Genomic DNA, 21,792 nt, shown 5'->3' with positions numbered 1-21,792 from the left:
CATTGAGAGATTTGCGTCTCAGTTTCTTTTTTAATCCCTAGTGGTGCTCAATAAATCTAGAGTTAAGATGGATTTATGCTAGTAATATTTCATTCATTCCTTTATTGGTCTTTTACATACCAAGTATTTCTCGTCACTTTGATACTAACATTGTTGATGTCAAGACTTTGGTACTACCCTCATTAATTTTGATACTAACATTATAAAATAAATTTCACTTATAAAATCTTCTTTCACTCTGATACTTACATTATTAATTGAAGCTTTTAAGTTGAATTCACTATCAAAAACTTCCCTTTCCTTTCTTTAATACTAACCTGATCAACAAAAACAATCTAATCAGTAGATCTTCCCTCACTCTAATACTAACATCCATTGCTCCAATACCAACTTCACCCATTAATTGATGTACTTATCCATCACTTATAATCCTCTCTCATGGTTACACTAACATCATCAATAAAGATTCAAGGATCCTACTCCACGTTGATACCAATGTTGTTCACGATATGAATACATATATGCCATCTTTTTCTTGTGATTGTCTTAAAAACCATTCATTATGAAGCAACCTTATCCAAAGACACAATATCAAACACCCAATATCCAAGGACACAATATCAAACACCCAATATGACCACAAATTTCTAGCCATACCTATCACTCACCATCTTTGTACAACTGCAAATCGCTGAAATCTTGTTCAATGTTAAAATTTCTTCCTTTTTCCTCGTCTTATGGACAACGATATGATAATCCCCAAACGGTCTAAGCTCTCCATATGACCGTGGCATTGACAGTAGACCGAAATAAACACGGACCATCAAAATCGCAACCTAAAGGGGCCGCCATGTATGACTAATGATTGCCGCCATTAATGTTACACATGTTCCCATGATGATATGATCGGTACAACGGAATATCTCAGTCGAATACACATATCCTAGCATTTCACATGCCACGCCATGTCGTCTCCCATCACGGACCGAACTCCACCCACTAAATCGCCGTCCACGTGGGACGATCTCAACAAGACTTACCACCTGTCACTGTTTTGGCCGTCCAGCCTCAAGAAAAAGGCATGCCTTTTAATTTCCAAAGGAATCTGGGGCATGATGGATTATGGATGAGAAGCATGGCCATAAAATATGCCGATATGTACAGTCAACGTTATGCTTTCTCTCTGCATTTTCTGTTAGATCCGTCGTTTGGTTTCTGTTCTCATTCTTGGATTCCCAGGGGCAATGGGTTTCAAACTTACAAGTGTTGTTTCAAACCCTAACGTTTGAATTCGTTCATGTCGACCAAACTCAGGCTCCTCCAGCACGCGTTTGCGCTTTTCCGTTTCCAGGTGAGTGGAATTTCCGCAGTATTTTTTGGCCTTCCATGCCGCATTTGCTGTTTGAAATCGCAGGTTCAGATTTTATGCGAGGGTTTATCTTTTCAATGCTTTAGCGAAATCTTAGAGGTTACCTCCCCAAAAAAAAACGAAGTACAGAATCACTATAGTGATTCCTGTTAAATTTAAGCAAATTCAGCTATCCATCCTTTTGTATCTATGAATATGTTTCTCTACTTCGCATTACTTCCGGAATAATTTTATAAACTTCTCGTATTTACACTTAATTTGAGGAGGCATTGACTTACTTTTTGTCACTTTAAATACAGGGCAAGAAAACAAGAAAATGCATCTTAGCTTCCTGACTTCTACGTGAAGCATTGTTTTCATATGAATTTAATGTCTATTAATTGATTTCACAGTGCTTTGTATCAGCATCTCTGGTTTACTACAGTCATTGTTGAAAATTGATAGTTGTATTCACGGTTTTTGTTTTTGTTTTTTTCTTTTTCTGGAAGCGTGTGCTGTGCAGTTCAAAAATATTGACTGTCAAAGATGCATATCTTCGCTGTAGAAATTTATTCATCCATATCATAAATAAAATAAATCCAAAAATACTGTATATGCCAAGAAATTTTTTTACCATATGACTACTTGTAGTTTGTCAAATGAAGCGCATTGTAAGCCTTTGGACTATCATATGGATTTTTCTTGAATGCAGGGTAGGACATCATCAAATTTCACCACTAGTTTACAGATCCCATGTACTACGAGTAGCGTAATAATGCTGCTAAGGATGGCCAGCTGACAATTTGAACATCTTAACTGTCACTTAAATCAATGTTCACATTGATTTAAGTAACAGTACTATGTTATGCTTTTATCTCAATTAAGAAAAAAGAGTATAAAATTTAGAGTTATATATATAATTTTTTTGTAAAGGAAAACCTCACAGGAAAAACTGCCAGACACTTCCCTGCATTTTGTGGATGTTACTCTGTGTAAACTTATCAATGCTGATTACAGTGCCTGATCCAGTAGGGACGTCAAGGGAGGCACACAACAGAGGCAGCCAGCCTGGGGTTGACCCCAAAATCACCGCAATGAAGCTCAAAGCACCTAACCACTGGAGCTATCCCAGCAAGCTAAAATTTAGTATCATATATATCTAGGATTATAACATATAGAATTCTTTATGGTTACTGACTGTCTTTATTTTTTTCCTGGAGCAGCTTAGTGCCTGCTTTAGGGACTTTCAAGGCCTTATTTCTCAAAACATTGACTCAACTTCACATCGTAACTAATTATTCACGCCAAACGTCCGATAGGACCTTTCCAGGTAATTTTTCGGGAAGGATCAATACTTTAGACAATAAGGCAGGCCTTCAAAGGAGGAGATCTTATTTGATATTAAACAAAGAAAGCTGTCAAAACCCATATGTAGCTGTCAAAATCCATCTGTACAAAGTGTATTTTGTCTGTTAGGCTGCATGTATTGTTTTAAGTACTGTTTGCATTTGATGGGATCCATAAACAATGTTATGCTATATCCTGAGAACTCTTCCTGATTGCTCTGCTCACGATTAATCCATTATAAGATGTCGAGTTTAAACTTTTATATTAACAGATACATTACATTATATTATTATCGTGCCTAATTTCAAGTTGACAGCTTATATTGTACAATCAATATATTCCAGAGGACTACTACCTAACTTGAAAATTGGCTTGAAGGCCATTTAGATGAAATTTATAGGTTCTTCTTGACATTTTCGATTGCCAATCTAGTTCCAGTGAATGATAAGAAAACTTTCGTTTCTGGTTTTTTTGGAGGGGGCTGAATAGGTGGATTTTGAGAAGCAGCATGCAGGGATCTGGAAAAAATTGCTGAAATTAGACAGAGTTAAGTCAAGTTCAAACTGGAAATGTTAAAATTTAAAAGTCTGTGTTGCATGCAGTTATAACGGCTGGGGATAACAAATTTTCAAAATTGAAGCTAGCAAGGACTAGAAAAGTGTGTATAGCATGTTGGCAGCTAAGAAAACATGTAAGGAGATGGTCTTCCATTAACAATAGGGGATGATGAAGGACAGGTGGAAATGTAGCTTATAAGGAGGAGAGGATGTTCAGTCTGACATTGATAAGGACCACTCATTGACATTATACAAGACTAAGGTATCTATGCCCGGCACTAGATTGGAACTTTAGTATTAACTGTTTAGTATTTACTATGCCTTCACTTTCAGCAGCTACTGCGGTTCAATTGTAACTGTGTTGCAACTCTCAAAACATACAAGTTAGAAACAAAAAGCTTTTGACTTCCATAAAACTGACATCATTGTAGCTTCAACTGGATATTACAATCAATCCTTTGCAATATTTAATATAATCCTAGGTTGATGCTTCTCGGAGTTTGTTTTCACTGGTCACCATTTTTAGTGAGATGTCTGGATTCTGAAGTTTCAAATTATATCTCTATCGTGCATTCTTCTTTTCAGATGAAGATTTAAGACTTTATTCTCAATCGACAAGCTAAAGCATATTGATATTTTATCATCTTTTAGCTATGTTCATTATTTCTTTCTCAATCAGTTTACTAACGTCTTTTCCGGCATTTTTATTCACAGGCAGCCAGAGAAAATTTCGATCAGAAAAGAGCAAGATGAAGTGCTTTGGCTAGTACCGGGATATTAAAATTATCAAATATTTCTTGTAAGATATATGATTTAGCTAGCACACATGAACTTTTTAATTTTCTGTTTTTCACTGGTTATAAATAACCAGTAAAGATTGGTATTGCTGATTTCTTGTTACTGGATATTTTTTGATTACTTTATCATGTCATGTCAGTATTAGCAATATGGCATTACCAATTCCATCATGGAAGTAAGATGGTATTGTTGTGTAGTTGGAAGTGAGAGAGTATTTTAATATCATTGTCTTGTCGCATCCTCCTGGCAAGTTGACTCCTTGAAATTTGTCATGGAGGACTTTCTTGATCAATTCTTATCATCATCATCATCATGGATGGATATGAGCGGAGTACAAGCCAGTGGCATGGCTGGTGACTCAATGGGACCATTTCAAGAGACCTTAAAACATGCAACAACACCTAGTGACACACTGCATAGACTAGTTGATAGCAACACTGTTGCAGGTAGTCCTGTTTCTTTGCAATTAAACACATCTGTCCCAGTGACACGACAGGGAAGCACATCCCAATTTCTGACTGCAGTTGTAGGTCCATCAAGAACAGCTGCTTCACTACCTGAATTAGCTTCAGCTGGAAGCAGCAGCAGTGAAGCATCTGGCTTTCAGCAAGCTCTGGCTGATCCTCATCCACCAGCTCCAGCCTGGAGTGAATCCTACACAGTTTCTGCAGCTCTTCCTGCAGCAGTTGGGCAAGGCAAGGTAGAAGGATTTACCTTGAAAGAAGAAATTGTTCAAGGTGACGGGCACATTTTGGGCAAAAGGTCTCACTCTGAAGACAAAATGCTAGCCAGAGAAAATAGATCTGGAGAGACTGTGAGTATTCTCTATCTGGCACTAAAACTGCCATTTGCTGTTACTTATTCCTCATGAAGTTAGGAACTAGAGGTACTATAACATAAACAATGTGGATTGATCAAACCATGTGTGAGGTGAATTCTCTAGTAATTTGTCAAATCAGATATTGTGGGTAAATGCCTGCAGGAGCATGATGATCTTCAAGGGACCCTTTTGACATCTTATACAGGACCACAAGGAGGTCAGACAGTGCTACCTAGAACTCCAGGGGCACAATCCCATCAACAGGTATGGGTATCTACTACATGCTCTTCTAAAGTTGCAAATGGGGACTTATATTTCTTTGAATGTTTTGATGATACACTCTTACCTGAGAATGTCTTTCAACAGAATCTTAGCACACAAACTATACAATCAGGTGAAGGAACTTCTCTACAGCAGTATGGAAACCATTCAGCTGTTTCTCAGCTGCAGTCTGGGGCTGGTGGTGGCAATGCTGCAAATGGAGCTGCAAGGCCACGTGTCAGGGCACGTCGAGGTCAAGCTACCGATCCACACAGTATTGCTGAGCGGGTCAGAATATGTTCCTATTTGAAGCATTGTAACAGAAGCCACTTAATGTGTATGTACATGGGCTTATTTTTAAAATGGTTGTTTTCACTAACTCAACCACGTGGTCCCTCTGACAGTTGTTGTCATGAAGGATTGCAACCTTTTGGGAAGTTCCAATAATTGATTACTGTTTTTAATGTCTGTTAATTTAATATCTCAATTTTTTTGTCATTGAATATCACATATCTGTTGGCAGCTTCGCAGGGAGAGGATTGCAGAAAGGATGAAATCTTTACAAGAACTTGTTCCAAACTCTAACAAGGTATGAAGACAGACATGAATTGCTTTTTCCAGGGCTGATTGATTATTTATTTTCTCCTCTGGAAACTTGTTTTTCATAATATTGAAGCTGTTATGGCTCCATCAATTTCACAGAGATATGTACATTATTTGTTATTTCAAGAAAAACCTTTATCAACTGTAATGCAAGATTTCACTTTATTTTTGCTTTAGGGTGTTCTTTTTAAGATCAAACCTATAAAAGGATGAGGTCCCTTCCAAATTTCATATTGCTGTATTTGTTTTTGCAAGGAGTTTTCTTTTTTCCTGTGGATTGCCCACTCAATATTTGGTTATCACTTTCCTGAAGCACCTTGTTCTTGTTTATTATCTTGTTCGCTCTTTCAATTGCCCACCTCTTTTGGGAATATGTCGAATATTCAAATGTGAGATTTCTGAAGGAGTGGCAAATTTATGTTCTAGACTAATGGGTCTGACAGTCCGACTCAACGTAAGTATTTGTGTATTAATTCCCCTGCTCTATAGTTGTGTCTTGTACATCATTGAAAAGCTTGCTGAGTTTGATTCTTACTCAGAAGCCAAATTAGCCTCAAAACTGAGCCATTACTATATGGCTGTGAGTTAAGCTTGTGAGTACTCGCAGATCTAAGTCTGGACTCTGACTCACCACTACTTGTTGAGTTTTTCCCTGCTCAGCGAGTTGAATTGCAAACCTGGGGGAAAAACTAGTATGGTGTCAGTTTATAACTAAAATAATGAAAGAGCAGTCATTTTTGTTTTTTTCCCATGTTTATTTTCTGAGATTTGGCAAGTCTGAGACAAACTCTCGTACTCTAGACTGAGTCATTCGCCAAGCCAAGTTTTTCAATATTGGTTTTGTATGACATTTTTTCTCTCTTTAAATTTCCTTTGGATTCTGTTTAGATTGATGACTATGATATTTCCTATCTGACAGATAAAATGGCTTCTATCATCTGAATTGTATTTCCTTTTCTTTGAAGAATTTCTTTTTTATTCTGTTAAGTTATTGTGTGCTTAAGTAAATTTTGTGCAATAGCGAGGCCTGATAATTTTGGCCATAAGTGATTCTGACACATACTACTTGCTGACTTTTTCCCTGCTCAGTGAGTTTGACTTGCTAGCTGTAGGGAAAAACTTTTCTGGTGTCAGTATATAAACAGAACAGCAAAAGAGTGTAATATTCCTAAATGGAAATATTAAGTGTAAACAGAGACATGAACTATGAAAAGAAAATCAAAAATTTACACACCCACAATTTATAATTCTGCACAAGGGAAATAAGCTGGCAACTGAGTCATTTTATTAATCTGGAAGAAATTGAGTACAAAATGAGTGGAACAGAGGCACCTTGGGCTTGCTGTAGCAAGCAATGACAAACCCAATTGGGAATATGAGGTCCACAAGCTGCAATGGCTCAAACTAGAAAACCTGTGCACTGCCCTGGAAAATTTGGATGCTGTTGCTGAAGGGAAATGGCTGTACTGGCCTCAGTTGTGCTCCAAAATGGCTGATTTTGTAGCTGGTACCTCTTCTCCTTCAGCCCCACCAAACCCCGAAAGGAATTTGGCTCCAAGTGCACCACCTAGAAACCCACAAAATGGGCGAATTGCCCAGCTTCACTGGCTACACGTACTGCTGGAATGTGCTACTGGGTATTCCCCCAATCCCCTGGAAATTCCTCCCAAAATTGCCTGCAAAATCCTCCATAAATTCTCCCTTAATTCCTTCAGCCACTAAGCCCCAAACTATGTTACCCCTTTGCCCACACTTGTGCCACTGCCAGAAACTGCACAGGGCCTAGAATATAATTGTTTGGCCCAGAAATCTCCCTTACTGACTGGCCTCCAGAGTCCAAACCACACCAGATCTTCTGCGAATATTACTCCAATTCAGCCCTAAATTTCCCGCCAATGGATATTTACCACAACTGACTCCCTTAAGTGGGTCGAATTCTCCTCCAGCGTCCCTGTACTGCACAGAAGTGGAAGAAACTCCCCTTTTCCTGCTCCAGAATGTCTCCAAAAGTGTCCAATGACTCCCCTAGGGTGGCACTCGAAGTCTCCTTGTGCTAATCAGCATCGTGTTCACTTGGCTGAGCAGCTCAAGTGAACAATTTGCTTCAGAAGTAAAATTGTCAAAAAGCCTTAAACAATGCTCCTCACCTCCTATTTAAGCTTGCTGCCTCATTTTTCCCTTGGTGGGGCCCAACCTCCACTAGTTCAAATTTCCCTCCATTCTCTCTCTCCCCCAAGTGTGTACTCTTCCAAGGGGTGTGTATGCCTTGTGGGTGGTCCCCACAACCCAGCAAAGTTTAATTTTCTCCTTCTCCTAAGTTTAGTTGCCAAAAATGCATGCTAATGCCAAAATCGTGTCAAAATTGGTGAGCCTCCTTAAAGTTAATACTTAGAAAATTGGGGATATTATAGTCCCCGCTGCCAAAGCGCTGGATGTTGCAACACCTGCTAACCCTCCCATGTAGTGTCCTCCTCAGGAAGGTCCTTCCACTTGACCAAAAACTCTCTGATGGTTCTATTTCTAAGCTTCCTTTCCCTCATTTCCAAAATGGCCTCTGGCACCAGCTCTAGATGCCCCTCATCATCCAATGGTGGTAGACCTGCTGTCCAAGTGCCTTCTTCAAGTATGAAATGTGGAAAATGTTATGTACTTTGCTTCCGGGTGCAAGCTCCAACTCATATGCCACCTCCCCAACTCGTCTTGTCACTCTGTATGGCCCATAGAATTGGGGCTTAAGTTTTTCTGCCCCCTTCTGCTTTAGTGAGGACTGCTGGTATGGTTGGAGACGCAAGTAGACCATGTCCCCCACCTCGAATTGCCTCTCAACCCTGCGCCTATCAGCATACATTTTCTGTTGATTCTGTGCCACCTGCAAATTATCCTTGAGAGCCTTGAGAATCTTTTGGCTGTCTTGGACCCATTCCTTTGCCCTGGGGCCCTGTTTTCTCCAAAACTCATATCAGAAAATGAAAGTGCATCATAACCATATAGGGCTCGAAAGGTTGACATACTGATCGACATTTGGTAGGTGGAGTTGTAGCATAAGTTCATAACTCTTTGAGGTGCAACCACTTCACCCATGCTCTCTGTTGCTTGGTCACATAATTACGCAAGTACTATCTGTCTGCAACCACTTATTTACAATCTCCGCCTGCCTATTCGTTTGGGGGTGATAGTGTGAAAATTCCTTGAAAAGTAGGAATTGGAAATAATTCTTCTAATTGAAAAAATTAATTATGCCGTTTATTTTGTCTACAAAAAAAATCCAATTATTCACACTACAATTTCTTCACAAAATAAAATACTGCGGAAGCAAAAATAGGAACTGAGAAATTTTAGCAAACACAAAAATTTTGACTTTGTTATTTTTGGACAAAAGTCCCTGGTAAAACCCAATGTTGGAAAGCCGGTGCAACAACTAAGGGTTTATATTTTATTATATACAACAAAAACTATGAGTACATTCTGGATGCCATGAACTGACAATCCTACAAAAAAAATACTGGCAAAAATATTGTGAGGAAATTTTCCTCACCCCACGAGCAATCTGATACTGAAATTGGCCTTAGAAACCATTCTGCGAATTGCCCCATGTCACCCTCTGCATAGGCTCTGCACAAACACAAATTCACACTACTTGGATCTCTCTTTGAAATCTCTGTCTAGCCTGCCACTGACTCTGGAAGTGTCTCTCACGACCTCTGCAATTTTTTTCTGCCTCCAGATCTCTTAAATGACCTTCTGAATCTGCAAATCAAACTGCCTACTGCTCAACCCTTGCACAACCTCTCTATGGCTATCTCTACCTCCTTGCAAATGACTCCCCGAAACTAGAAATCCTTCCTCTGGATATTGCTGATCTCTCCTGCCACCTGCAACTCACCCATTGGCTCGATCTCCACTGCTGAATCACTTCTACTACTGGGAATTCGAATTGCCTAGGGCATCTGAGTGTTTGCACTGGTGTGTTCTCCATCTACCCATCAACCTCCTCTTATAATCTCTAGTTGGGACTCCAACGACCAAGATTAAAACTTAATCAATGGCTGAGATCATCTCCAAGTCGATCCGTGTGAGTTTCTAAAGAATTCTCACCTTTTTCAATTAATTACTATTATTAAATAGTTTTCCTAAGTTAGACTTAGTAAAAATTTAAATGATGATCAATTAATTAATTGAGCTGTCTCTAGGTGGAATTCCCAGAAACACATTATGGGTTTTGGAGAACTCCTGTGTTAAAGCCTCTCCACAAAATCTCGAGACTCGAACACCATTCGATGCTACAAAAACTATTAGATAACTGGTGTTGGGAGTGAGCTCTGTCCCCACCAACCTAAACAACTCTTGCTAGAATGCCCCCATGAACTCACTGCCACAATCATTGACTATGTTCTTTGGGAGACCATGCAACCTGAATAACTCCCTGAAGAACAACTCTGCAACTTGAGAGGTTGGAGAACTCGATGGAATGGCGAAGAAATGGGTGAACTTGGTTAACCTGTCCACCAGTACTTAAATGCAGTTCTGCCCTTCTGCAACCAGAAGGCTCGTGATGAAATCCATGGACACACTGTCCCATTTCCTCTCTGGAATGGGGAGTGACTATAGTAGTCCTGTAGGGTGTGTCGGCTCCCCCTTGTTACTCTGTCAGGCCACACGCTCCTGTACGTGCCTCAACACGTCTCCCTTGAGACCCCTCCAAGAGAAATGCTCCTTGATGGCCCTGTAAGTTTTGAGGAATTTGGGGTGTCCTGCTAAGGGCGAATCATGAGCCGCCTGCATAATCCTCTCTCTGCGCTGTGACCCTAGCACCAAGTAGATCCTGTCCTTATAGTATATCACGTCGTCCATCACCCAAAGTGCCATCCGGTATCTGGTAGGCCAACCTATCCATGGAATACTCAACCAATAGATGAGCCTTCCAGTCCTAAGTGATATCCATCAGAGATAGTGTTGTGGGCCTCCTGGATAATGCATCTACTACTATGTTTTGCTTGCCCTTGACACATTCTATCTCAAAATCATATGCCTAGATCTTGTTGACCTGCTTCTGCTGCCTCTCCTGCAACTCCCTCTGCTCAAGAAAAAATCGAAGACTGTTGTGGTCAGTCTTCACCTTGAACCTTTTGCCCACCAGATATTATCAGAACTTGGCCAGTGCATGCATTATGTCTAGCATCTCTTTATCATAGATGGAGTACAACCACCCGTAGTCCCAGAGCTTCCTACTATCATAAGCTATGGGATGGCCCCCTTGCATCAACACTGCTTCGGTGCCCTCTCCGGATGCATCACACGCCAATACAAAGGGCTGGGTGAAATCCGACAACGCCAAAATCGGGCAAGTACTCATAACCACTTTGAGGTGCTCAAAGGCTTCTTGCATTGTGTCTGACCAATTGAATGCCCCTTTCTTTGTGAGGTCGGTAAGGGGTGGAACCAACTGGGAGAATCCCATTATGAAACGCCTGTAATATGTGCATATGCCCAAGAATCTTCTCAGCTTGGTCGCATTCTTGGGCGTGGGCCAATCAAGGATGGCTCAGATCTTCTCCTGGTGGACTCTGACTCCATCCTCCCTTATCACGTGCCCCAAGTACAACATCTCGGTCAACCCGAACTCACACTTGGACATCTTGGCATAGAATTGCTGCTCCTCCAAGATGCTCAAGACCTGCTCCAAGTGTTGTAGGTGCTCCTCCCATGTCCTGCTGTAAATAAGTATATCATGGAAGAACACTAGAACAAATCTGTGTAGGTGCTTACAGAACATGTGGTTCATGCAAGACTGAAATGTGGTGGGGGCGTTGGTGAGTCCAAAAGGCATCACCAGGAATTCAAAGTGCCCATAATGGCATTTGAAGGTTGTCTTCAGGATATCCTGCTCACGCACCTGGATTTGGTGGTACCCCGAGTGCAAGTCTATCTCAGAGAAGTACTTGGCTACTCTAAGCTCATCCATTAGCACATCTATGCGGGGTATGGGGTACCGGTTCTTCAAAGTCTTCTTGTTTAGGGCTCGATAGTCAATGCACATACAGAGGGTCTCGTCTTTTTTCTTCACTAGCACTATTGATGAAGCAAAAGGGCTAGTGTTGGGCCTGATATGCCCCAATGGCAATAACTCTTGAATGGCCTTCTCAATCTCGTCCCTATAAGCCTTGGGATGCCGATATGGGGCGGTGATAAGTGCATGGACTTCCTCCTCCAACTCAATGGTGTGCTCAAAACCCCGATCTGGTGGCCTGCTTGGATGGATCTCGCCAAAAACTGCCATGCCTCTCTAGTAGTGCAAGTATGCCTGGATGTACTGATCATGGCTGAGTCCTTGTCTCTAAAATATCGAGCTCCACCGCCCACTGTATGTCCCCACGCCATAAGTATGCCTCCATTCGTTGGGCGGATACTGTCTGAGGTGGACGGGAGTGCATGCCTCTCAACACTACTAGCTTCCCATCTGGGCCCACAAACTCCATCTCTAGCTTCCGCCAATTAGTGGTGACCCACCTAAATGAATACAACCACTGGACACCCATCACCACATTGGTGTTCGGAACATCAACAAAAAAGAAATGGTCAGTGATGGAATAGTTCCCCATAGTCAGAGTCAGGCAGGGAACATATCTCCTTCACTGCATCGTTCGATCTCCTGGCACTAACAACGAGGACCCCTCAAATGTCTCTGTGTGTATGCCCTTACACTCCACCATCTGGGCATATTGATAAAGTTGTGGGTAGCCCCATTGTCCATTAGCACTGATACACGCTGCCCTTGTACTATGTCCATGATTCGAAGTGCCAAGTACTTCAGAACTCCCCGAAGTGAAGCTAGAATGTGCCTAGAGGGGACGAATAGTCCTCCTCCTTGAGTTGGTGGTCCCTTATCTCCATGCTCTGCCTCCTGCTCAGCCTCCTCCTCTGGCTCACTATTTGAGTACACCTCGATGTAATGGGCCTTGCCCTTGGTGCACTTGTGCCCTGGTGCCCAAGGCTCTTGGCACGTGAAACATAGCTTCCTCCTCTAAAGGTCTCTCCTAGTCTCATCATCCAACTAGCCATGCCCAACCTCCCTCTGAGGATGACGAGTGTCTTTGTTCCCTTGAGGAGCCAACAGTCTGGTGGGTATAGGGGCCCTGGTCACTATGTCAATCATGTCCCGGGTCTTGGAAATAACGTCCATCAATGAAGTGGGCTTGTAGGCCCTCACCCATCCATGCAGGGGATCAAATAAACCCTCTACAAACAACATTATCAACCGGGCCTTTGATATGTCTATCACCATCACGACCAACCTCTGGAATTCCAAGATGTAGGCCTTTGCGCTCCCTGTTTGCCTCAAGTGGGCCAATTCCCTGAAATGAAGCTCAAGGTCTTTCCTGTCAAATATCTCAATCAACTGCTTGGTAAACTGGTGTAGGAGGTGATATGAATGTGACCTAGTGTGATCAGACCATGGTATACCACTCCTTGGCATTCCCCTCTAAGTGCAAAGTAGCAAATAGGATAACGTCCATTTCTAGCATGGGATTTAGGTGGAGGTAAGTCTCTAACTTCTGCACCCATGCTCTGGCCGACTTTTTGGCTGCCCATCAAAATTGGGAATGTGACTTTCCCAACTATCTTTTGAACTTCCTGACTAGACTTCCCTCCTCTGTAATGCGTCCCATTTCTAGTGGTACGCCTTTCCTTGAGGTGGATGCACTCCCCAAAGGACATCACTCTCTGGATCCTTGGGTCAAGCCCCTCATACTCGTCAATAACTGAGGCAACCAAATTCACCAGATATGCAATTGGATCAGGTTCCCTCTCCCGCTCAGGCTCATCCACAAAATGGGGCATTGTAGGATGACCTGCTTGGCAATGCAGAGGGGTGTGAGGTGGCTGATATGTACGCTCAAGTGTACAACTTCCTCCCCCTGCTCTGGAACCCCCATCACCTTGAGGCTCTGTCTCTTGCCTTTCTTTCACATGTAAACTCATCACTTGCTGCATTATGTCCATCATCCATCATAAGTTGACCCTGCCTCAACATCTGTTGATTTGTGCTCAACAACTCCTCCAAAATATGATCCTGGCCTCCTTGTTTAGGCTGCTCAGGACCCTCTCGGCTCTCTTGTGCTCTCTGTAGTTATCTTACTCAGTATCTGAGAATGGGTTTTGCCCTCCTTCTCTGCCTCGACCTCTACTCTTCCTCTGCCTTGGCCCCCTCTGAAAGATGACCCCTTAGTACCTGGGTGACATTCCCTGCTTTTATCTCCCCACACTGGCCAAAAACATGCTCTAATACCACTGTAATATTCCTAAATGGAAAAGTGTAAACAGAGACATGAACTATGAACAACAAATTAAAAATTTACACACCCACAATTTATAATTCTGCACAAGTAAAATAAGCTGGCAACTGAGTCATTTTATTAATCTGGAAGAAATTGAGTACAAAATGAGTGGAACAGAGGCACCTGGGTTTGTTGTAGAAAGCAATGACAAACCCAGGTGGGAATATGAGGTCCACAAGCTGCAGTGGCTCAACTCAAAAAACCTCTGCACTACCCTGGAAAATCTGGACGTTGCTGCTGAAGGGAAATGGTTGTACAAGCCTCAGTTGTGCTCCAAAAAGGCTGAATTTGTAGCTGGTACCTCTTCTCCTTCAGCCCCACCAAACACAGAATGGAATTTGGCTCCAAGTGCACCACCCGGAAACCCACAAAATGAGTGAATTACCCAGCTTCATTGGCTACATGCACTGCTGGAATGTGCTACTGGGTATTCCCCCAAACCCCTGGAAATTCCTCCCAAAACTGCCTGCAAAATCCTCCTCAAATTCTCCCTTAATTCCTTAAGCCACTAAGCCCCAAATTATTCTGCCCCTTTGCCCACACTTGTGCCACTACCAAAAACTGCGGAGGCCCTAGAATAATTGTTTGGCCCAGAAATTTCCCTCGCTGGCTGGCCTCCAAACCACACCAGATCTTCTGCAAAAATTACTCCAATTCAACCTTAAATTTCCTGCCAATGGATCTGCTCCACAACTGACTCCCTTAAGTGGGTCGAATTCACCTCCATCATCCCTGTACAATGCAGAAGTGGAAGCAATTCCCCTTTTCCTGCTCCAGAATGTCTCCAAAAGTGTCCAATGAATCCTCAAGGGTGGCACTCGAAGTCCACCAAAGTACGCACTGAGATCTCTGCCCAGAAATCTCCTTGTGCTAAGCAACACTCTATTCACCTGGTTGAGCAGCTCAAGTAAACAATTTGCTTCAGAAGTAAAATTGTCAAAAAAGCATAAACAATGGCCCTCACCTCCTATTTAAGCTTGCTGCCTCATTTTTCCCTTGGTGGGGCCCAACCTCGACTAGTTCGGATTTCCCTCCATTCTCTCTCTCTCTTTTTCTCTCCCAAGGGGTGCGTATGCCTTGTGGGTGGTCCCCGCAAAACACCAAAATTTAATTTTCTCCTTCTCCTTCTCCTAAGTTAAGCTGCCAAAAATGCATGCTAATGCCAAAATTGTGTCAAAATTGGTGAGCCTCCTTAATACTTAGAAAATTGGGGATATTAGAAAGAGCAATCATTTCAGCTTTTTTCTATGTTTATTTTCTGATTTTTTGGCGACTCGAGTACTTTCACACTCTGGCCTCACCAACTCATTTGTCAAGCCGAGTTTTAAACATTGTTTTGTGAGACATTTTTTTAGTCTTTAGATTTGCCTTGGGTTCTGTTTAGATAGACGATTATGATATGAGCTGAGTTTTAAACATTGTTTTTTATGACAGTATTTTGCTCTTTAGATTTTCCTTGGATTCTGGTTAGGTGATGCTAATGATACTTCCTATCTGGCAGGCAAAATGGCTTCTAACATCTGGATTAGTTTTCTTTTTTTTCTGAAGAATCACTTTTTGTATTCTGTTAAGTTATAATGTGCTAAAGTGATTTTTTCGCAATAGTGATGCCTGACAGTTTTGGCCATCAAGTGAATGTTTAGGCTAAATCTAAAGCATTGAAAATTTCACCTAGATTCTAATCCTGATGAACTCCCGAACCAGCTTGAAGATCCTGGTTCCGGTATCTGCTGATTCCAATCTTCAGTAGACTGTGATTGAGGAATATAACAACATCATTGACTCTACCATCATGTTTTATATCAGTACATCATGCTTGAGAACTGAATTGTATTACAATACTACATTAGAGATCTAGCTTGCTTTGTTGATATGGATATAGTCATTTGTATCTAGAACAAAGTCCTAGAGAAGTACTATCAATTATTGCGAGAACTACTATCAATTATTGCTATTTAGGGAATTAATATTGGAATCCATAATGTAATATTCCTGCTTGAAAATACTCAAAATCTCTATTGCACTTTTCTCAGTTTGACTGAAAATTTCAGTGAAGGATTTTGTCAAATAGTTTGAGGATGCACTGCTGTAGGTGTATTTCCTTATTTACTTCAGATTATTATATCAGGCCAAGAGTATAATATCACTTCAAATCAATGTCACGTCATTCACATGGCAGCATAAATTCAATAGATAACAACAATAACAATCAATAGCAACATGTCCCTTCACTGGTATATGAATCAAGAGGTTACACAGTAGCTTCAGATTCCCAAAATCATATTACAGCAGTGGCAATTAATTTAAATGCGCTTCAGTAAGCAAGGGAACCTGATTTGGATGCTACCCAGAATGTTTAGCTTCAGTCAACTCCAGCACTTGATGCACAGTGATATAAATCAGCTACAGGTGTGCGTTTGACCCTTTTATTTCCCCCATTCGACGAGAGGAATAAACTCAGCCAAATGACAATTTATAAACCCCTCTTTTAGTGGCTTTTCAGCGAGTGAACAAGGGAGAGATCTAGCTTCTCTCATGCACAAACTCGACCTCTTCTGAAGTCTGTTCCAGCTTCTTTCAATGCAGTCCCTGTGTTGGTATTAGATGCCATTTCTGTGCACAGTCCAAAAGTTCGTTCCCTGCAAGAAGAGCTGCTCTATTTCAGCCCAGAACTCAGCCAACTTAGAAGGAAGACTCACAGCCTACAGTATCAAACTTGCTTATTTGAAAAATGATGAGAAACTTGGCCATGTATTGACAGTGGAGACACGGCCTCTATGGCTAAGAAATTCGATCCCCTCCGTGTGTATAACCTCTGCTTCAGTATCTTGATTTGCCCTTCAGCAACCTGGGAGTGAATTCGTCCTCTTTCGCACCTAAATCCCACAAAATCAAACCACTGATGGAATCTGGTCCTTTTTCTCTTATCAAAATTCGTCCTCTGCTTCAGTGTTGATAATATCGGTATCAACAAAATATCGGCGAGGGTCTAGAAAACATCTTATTGGCAATATCGGTGAAAATATCGGCAAATATTGGTAAACATAAAAAATGCATAATATATTCATTTTTTCAGATTTTTAAACATATAAAGCAATAACAACATGAAATAAACACATTGGCACATAAGTATGAAGAAAACATTGATATATATGATGCAGTGGATGTAAAATAAAAATGATACATCAAAGGTGATACCAAATCTTGCTAATCCCTGATAATTTTCCAATCAAGGACTTAAATGTGGAGAACCAATACAAAATAACATCACATATATAAAAGTATCTCATCATCCTGAGTTATAAACTTATCTGTAGCAAAACAAATAAAACTAGTAGCTATCTATCTGAGACCAGTGCCCTCTCCCTAGAATCTATCTTTCTGTTTTTTTTCATCAATTACTTCAAGAGCTTTTTGTATAATCTCCGCACTAGAAACTGTACAAGGCATTACATCATGTTCAGGGAGTCTTGCCAGATGGTATTTCAATCGCGTAACCCCTCTTGACATCTTGGTCCCACACAATTTGCATGATAGATATGCTTGATTTGTACCACCATCAGGCTCCCCATACTCCCAAAATGGGTCCAAGGCTTTTGGCATATTTGTAGTTGTTGATTTGGGGTAGTATTGGATGTGCTCTAGCCACGAAATTTGGTGGAGAGGTTGGGGCACATGAGATCTCCAATACCCAGAAAGGGTTTGGGCAGATTCTAAACAGAGCAGGAGATATTAAAATAAATAATATTTTTAATGGAGTCCCTAAGTCTAAACTTAGGGAAAATAAAATATTAATGTGTATTAATATGAATCTGTGTTAGAGTGGTCCAAAAGACATGGATCAAGCTAGATCTAATCTTAGCCGTTGATTAGGGACTTAATCTTGGCCGTTGATATGTCAACATGAAAAGTATAAGAGGAGACTTGAGGGTCACTTGGAGAGAACACTAGAGTGATCAGTCATTCTATTCTCTAGAGCGGGGTTTGCTAAGAGAGATAGAATCAGTGATCGGGAGAGTAGTTGAGGGGCATTGAGTACAGAGAGACAGACGCAAAGATAGTGCTGAGATAGTAGCGGAGCAGCCAAAGAGAGAGACATAGGAGCAGTCAGTGCTCACGCAGGGCCACGCAGAGGCAGTTAAGTGTTGCGCAGAGCATCAGAGGGGCCAAAGTAGTTGACGCAGAGGCTCAGAGAGCTGACGCAGGGCCTCCTGGGGCTAACGCAGTGCCAAAGCTGGGCTAGGAGAGGTTGACGCAGTCTAGATTGGGCAAACGCTAGGGTTTTTGGGGTAGATTGGTGCTGAGTAGCTGCCAAAAGGATTATCAGGGGTTTCAGCCAGTAGATTTGTCAGAAACCGAGGGATATTACTGCTAAGGAAATTCTCTGTTGGGTAGGCCAGTTTCAACAGCTAGATTGTACTATGATATTGCTAAATAAGAAAACCCTCAGATAGATGCACTGGTTTTCCCACATTGGGTTTTTCTGGGGACATTAGTCCAAAAATAATGGTGTCATGTGGTGTGTTTGCTCTTGTTTCTTTTAGTTGCTAATCTGTAATATGTTGAGCATGCACTAGTGTTTATTTTCAGTGTTTACTTTGTAAACAACTTGTTAAGGAAAAATAACAAGTAGGTAGGGATAAATAAAAAAAAGTGCGTGAAGGGTTTCTAACTAAGTAAACTTAAAAACTTCAACATTAGTGAACTAATTCAAACCTAGGGCACCAAAAAAACAAAAAATTGGCATTAAACCCCCCAACAGAAAAATAATAAGTAATAACCACATCATTTAAAAAAAACTTACTACATTATTTGCAATGTGAATGAAAAATGGCAATAAAAGGGGGCATAAGAAAGTTGGAAAAAAAACGAAGCTTGTTGTCCAAATATGGAGAAAAACCTTGCATTGGCTCATGGGCATGAAAATCATAGCAATTAGAAAAAAAGACAACAAAATGTTGGTAGGCAAAAAGGCAAGCAAGAATAACCCTAAATCTATGAAAAAAATCATTAACATAGGGGTTTTTAAGAACATACTTGTTAATGGAAGAAATGAAGTTTGTCTCACTGTTCTTCAATCTTTGATCGATAAAAAATTCGTAGTTGGTGGTGATAATGGCTCTTCGATCCTCAATTCCTCCTTGACAACTACCACACTGCTCTCCCCTTCCTTCTCCAACACTCAGAAAACCAAAATGAGCGAAAAAAATCGATTTTTCCCTTTTCTAGGCATTGCCCAGCTTGACTGCTGATTTTTCCTATCGTCGCGCGATATTTCGCGAGATATTGGCGATATCTTAGAAATATCGTGATATTTTTAGGGAGCGAAAATATCGCGATATTTTTTAATATCGACAATATATGCCGATATTGTCAACACTGCTCTGCTTTGACTGGAAAATGTGTGTGCCTCTTCAAGGGTAAATCGACTTCCTTTTTTGTGAACTCATCCCTCCTTTCCCTGAATGCAATCTCTGTGATGGATTGTGGATATGGTTGTTCGAATACCCCTGGAACGATTAACTCCTCCCCTGCACAACTCGTCCTCTTGGCACAAAAACAACTCCTCCTGGGCAATGATAATTTACTCAAAAATCAGCCTTCCTGGCAGTTGGTATTCAACCTCTTTGGAGAAGGTCAAATCAGCCCTTGAAAGACAATGTAGCCCTGGAGAAACTCGACCCCTTGCAATGAGGAATCCTTTCCTTCTTGCAATCACGAAGCTGAAATTTCTCCGCAAATAAACTTAGTTAGATCTTCAGGAATAACATTGGAAATAATCCCACTAGGGTGGCAATAATGTCCACCGAAGAAGGAGAAATGCTAGCTAGGGCAGCTAGAGATCCATCAAAACTAGGGTGAGGATTTTGTTTGAAACCCTTGATCTGAAGCTCGCTTGAGTTTCTCTTCAATAACAATTATAAATAATTAGATAGAATCATTAGTAAATGATTCCCAACCTCCTTTTATAAGATTTCAATGAGTTCTCCCCAAGCTTCTAAACTCCTTTTTTTAATATTATTTTATCGGTGGGGGCCACTTTCCACTAAGTGATTGTTTGTTGTCTTTTTGAAATAAATTATTAATTTTTTAATGTAAGTATTACTTATTATTTTCAAATGTAATGTTACATTTACTTCATATTTTTTTGTAAGCTTGGCAGGACAACATCTTTATCATGTCCAATATATCACCCCGATCGGGGTGGGGAATTGAATCGTTGACTTCACATCAAGGAGTATCTTAACAAAACATCCGATCACCATCTATCCACGGGGTTTTGGATAGACGGTGATCGGGTGTTCTGTTAAGACACTCCTTGATGTGAAGTCACCGGTTCAATTCCCCGCCCCGATTGGGGTGAGGACATGATAAAGATGTAGTCCTGCCAAGCTTACTAAAAAAAAATGAAGTAAAAATAATATTTGTCGTCCTTTTCTATTAAAATAATATTTTCTACCCTTCTCTAATAAAATAATTTTTGCCCCTTTTTATTAATATCATCAAAATTGGGCAAACTCCTTTGTAACTTCTGCACTTACAAAATCAGGGACATTACAGTCTAGTGTTGCATGATCCTGCCCCCCCTTAAGGATCCAAGGTTGCAACTGCATCCCATACAGATCCTTGGGCAATCCTCCAACGGAATTCCAAATCGGATCCACGATTCCACTGTTTTGAGGCGATTCTTGAAAATTTAGAACCACGCGAGCCCCATTCATGGTTCGGGATTCTTGATTTGCGGATCCCTGGAGGTTCAAGCATAGATCATGAGTGGATCCAGAGGGTTACAGGCTGTCACACCCCTATCCTGGCGGTAGTCTTTCAATCGCTCATGGGCAGGTGCTGCACCACCACCCAATTTCTTTTCACCAATACTTTCAAGTGCAGACTACGCCTAACATCCAATACTTAGAATATGTTCACTTCACTAAGCATTAATCAGTTATAATACACAGCGGAAACATTCATTTTAACTTCATTCATATATGCAAGTATACAAGTACAATTAGTCTTTTTAAAGGGAGGGGCAACTCCCTGATAAGAGCTTGCCCACAATATATAACAATATATTTTTATAAGTTCAAATACAAACAACCTCTCCAAGGCAACCCAAAATATCTTTGACCAAACAATGCCAAACTGCTTATTTTAGAAATTCACCTTGAACCACCATTCAACCTGCCTGCACTATTGTGCAGCCTTGCCCCGGGGCGGTCTGCCCTGCCGTGCGGCCTTGCCCACTGTTCAACTCTTTACTGTGTCGTCTGCATGTTCTCACGGTGTAGCTCCACCGTTCACGAACTCGTGTCACCCGACGTTCTTGTCCACCTAGTTGCGGGTCGTGTCACCGGCACTCGTGCCCAACTTGTCACTCGGTTGCACTTCCCTATTCACCATTTCATCCAGCTCGCGGTCCTGTGTCCTTGCCCCGAGTTTGGGTTGCCCGCCCAGCTTGTCGAACTGTCGTGCGCACCCTTCGACTATTTCACCAACTTCGACTCGTCAACCTGCTCGCCTGGCTTGCCTACCCGCTCGCCTGGTCCGCCCGTCGATTCGTCCAACCAACCGTCCGCCCAGCTCGCTCGGTCAGCCCATCAACTCGTCCAACCAACCATCCGCCCAGCTCGCCTCCTCCTAGTTCGCCTGCCTGCGTCCACCTGCCGGCAGACCCTCCCTGTGGCTACCCGACCTGCAGCTCGCCCGGTTTTGCGGTTCTGT

General features: G+C 41.5%; 1 protein-coding gene across 7 annotated transcripts in view; it reads left to right on the top strand.

Moving 5' to 3' along the window:
• The first annotated feature begins 1,163 nt into the window (after positions 1-1,163).
• LOC149186848 (uncharacterized) overlaps positions 1,164-21,792 on the top strand; it is a 57,605-nt gene continuing 36,976 nt past the window's right edge. Inside the window, exons 1-7 of one of the 7 annotated variants that reach the window (XM_089411181.1) lie at positions 1,164-1,351; positions 3,298-3,514; positions 3,967-4,051; positions 4,302-4,864; positions 5,033-5,134; positions 5,237-5,419; positions 5,655-5,720. In XM_089411181.1, coding sequence (XP_089267307.1) covers positions 4,322-4,864; positions 5,033-5,134; positions 5,237-5,419; positions 5,655-5,720 — 894 coding nt within the window. In that variant the 5' untranslated portion in view covers positions 1,164-1,351; positions 3,298-3,514; positions 3,967-4,051; positions 4,302-4,321. Of the gene's footprint in view, positions 1,352-3,297; positions 3,515-3,966; positions 4,865-5,032; positions 5,135-5,236; positions 5,420-5,654; positions 5,721-21,792 lie in introns of all 7 variants that reach the window. The other 6 variants (XM_089411183.1, XM_089411178.1, XM_089411179.1 and 3 more) reach the window with 6 other exon arrangements.

The sequence above is a fragment of the Pinus tabuliformis genome, chromosome 3_1 (genome assembly GCF_031772625.1).
Source record: "Pinus tabuliformis cultivar Carrire ecotype Pingquan chromosome 3_1, CPIR1, whole genome shotgun sequence".
In the NCBI taxonomy this organism is placed as follows: domain Eukaryota; kingdom Viridiplantae; phylum Streptophyta; class Pinopsida; order Pinales; family Pinaceae; genus Pinus; species Pinus tabuliformis.
Note: the sequence above shows the minus strand (reverse complement) of the source record. Positions and strands in the feature narration are given on the sequence as shown.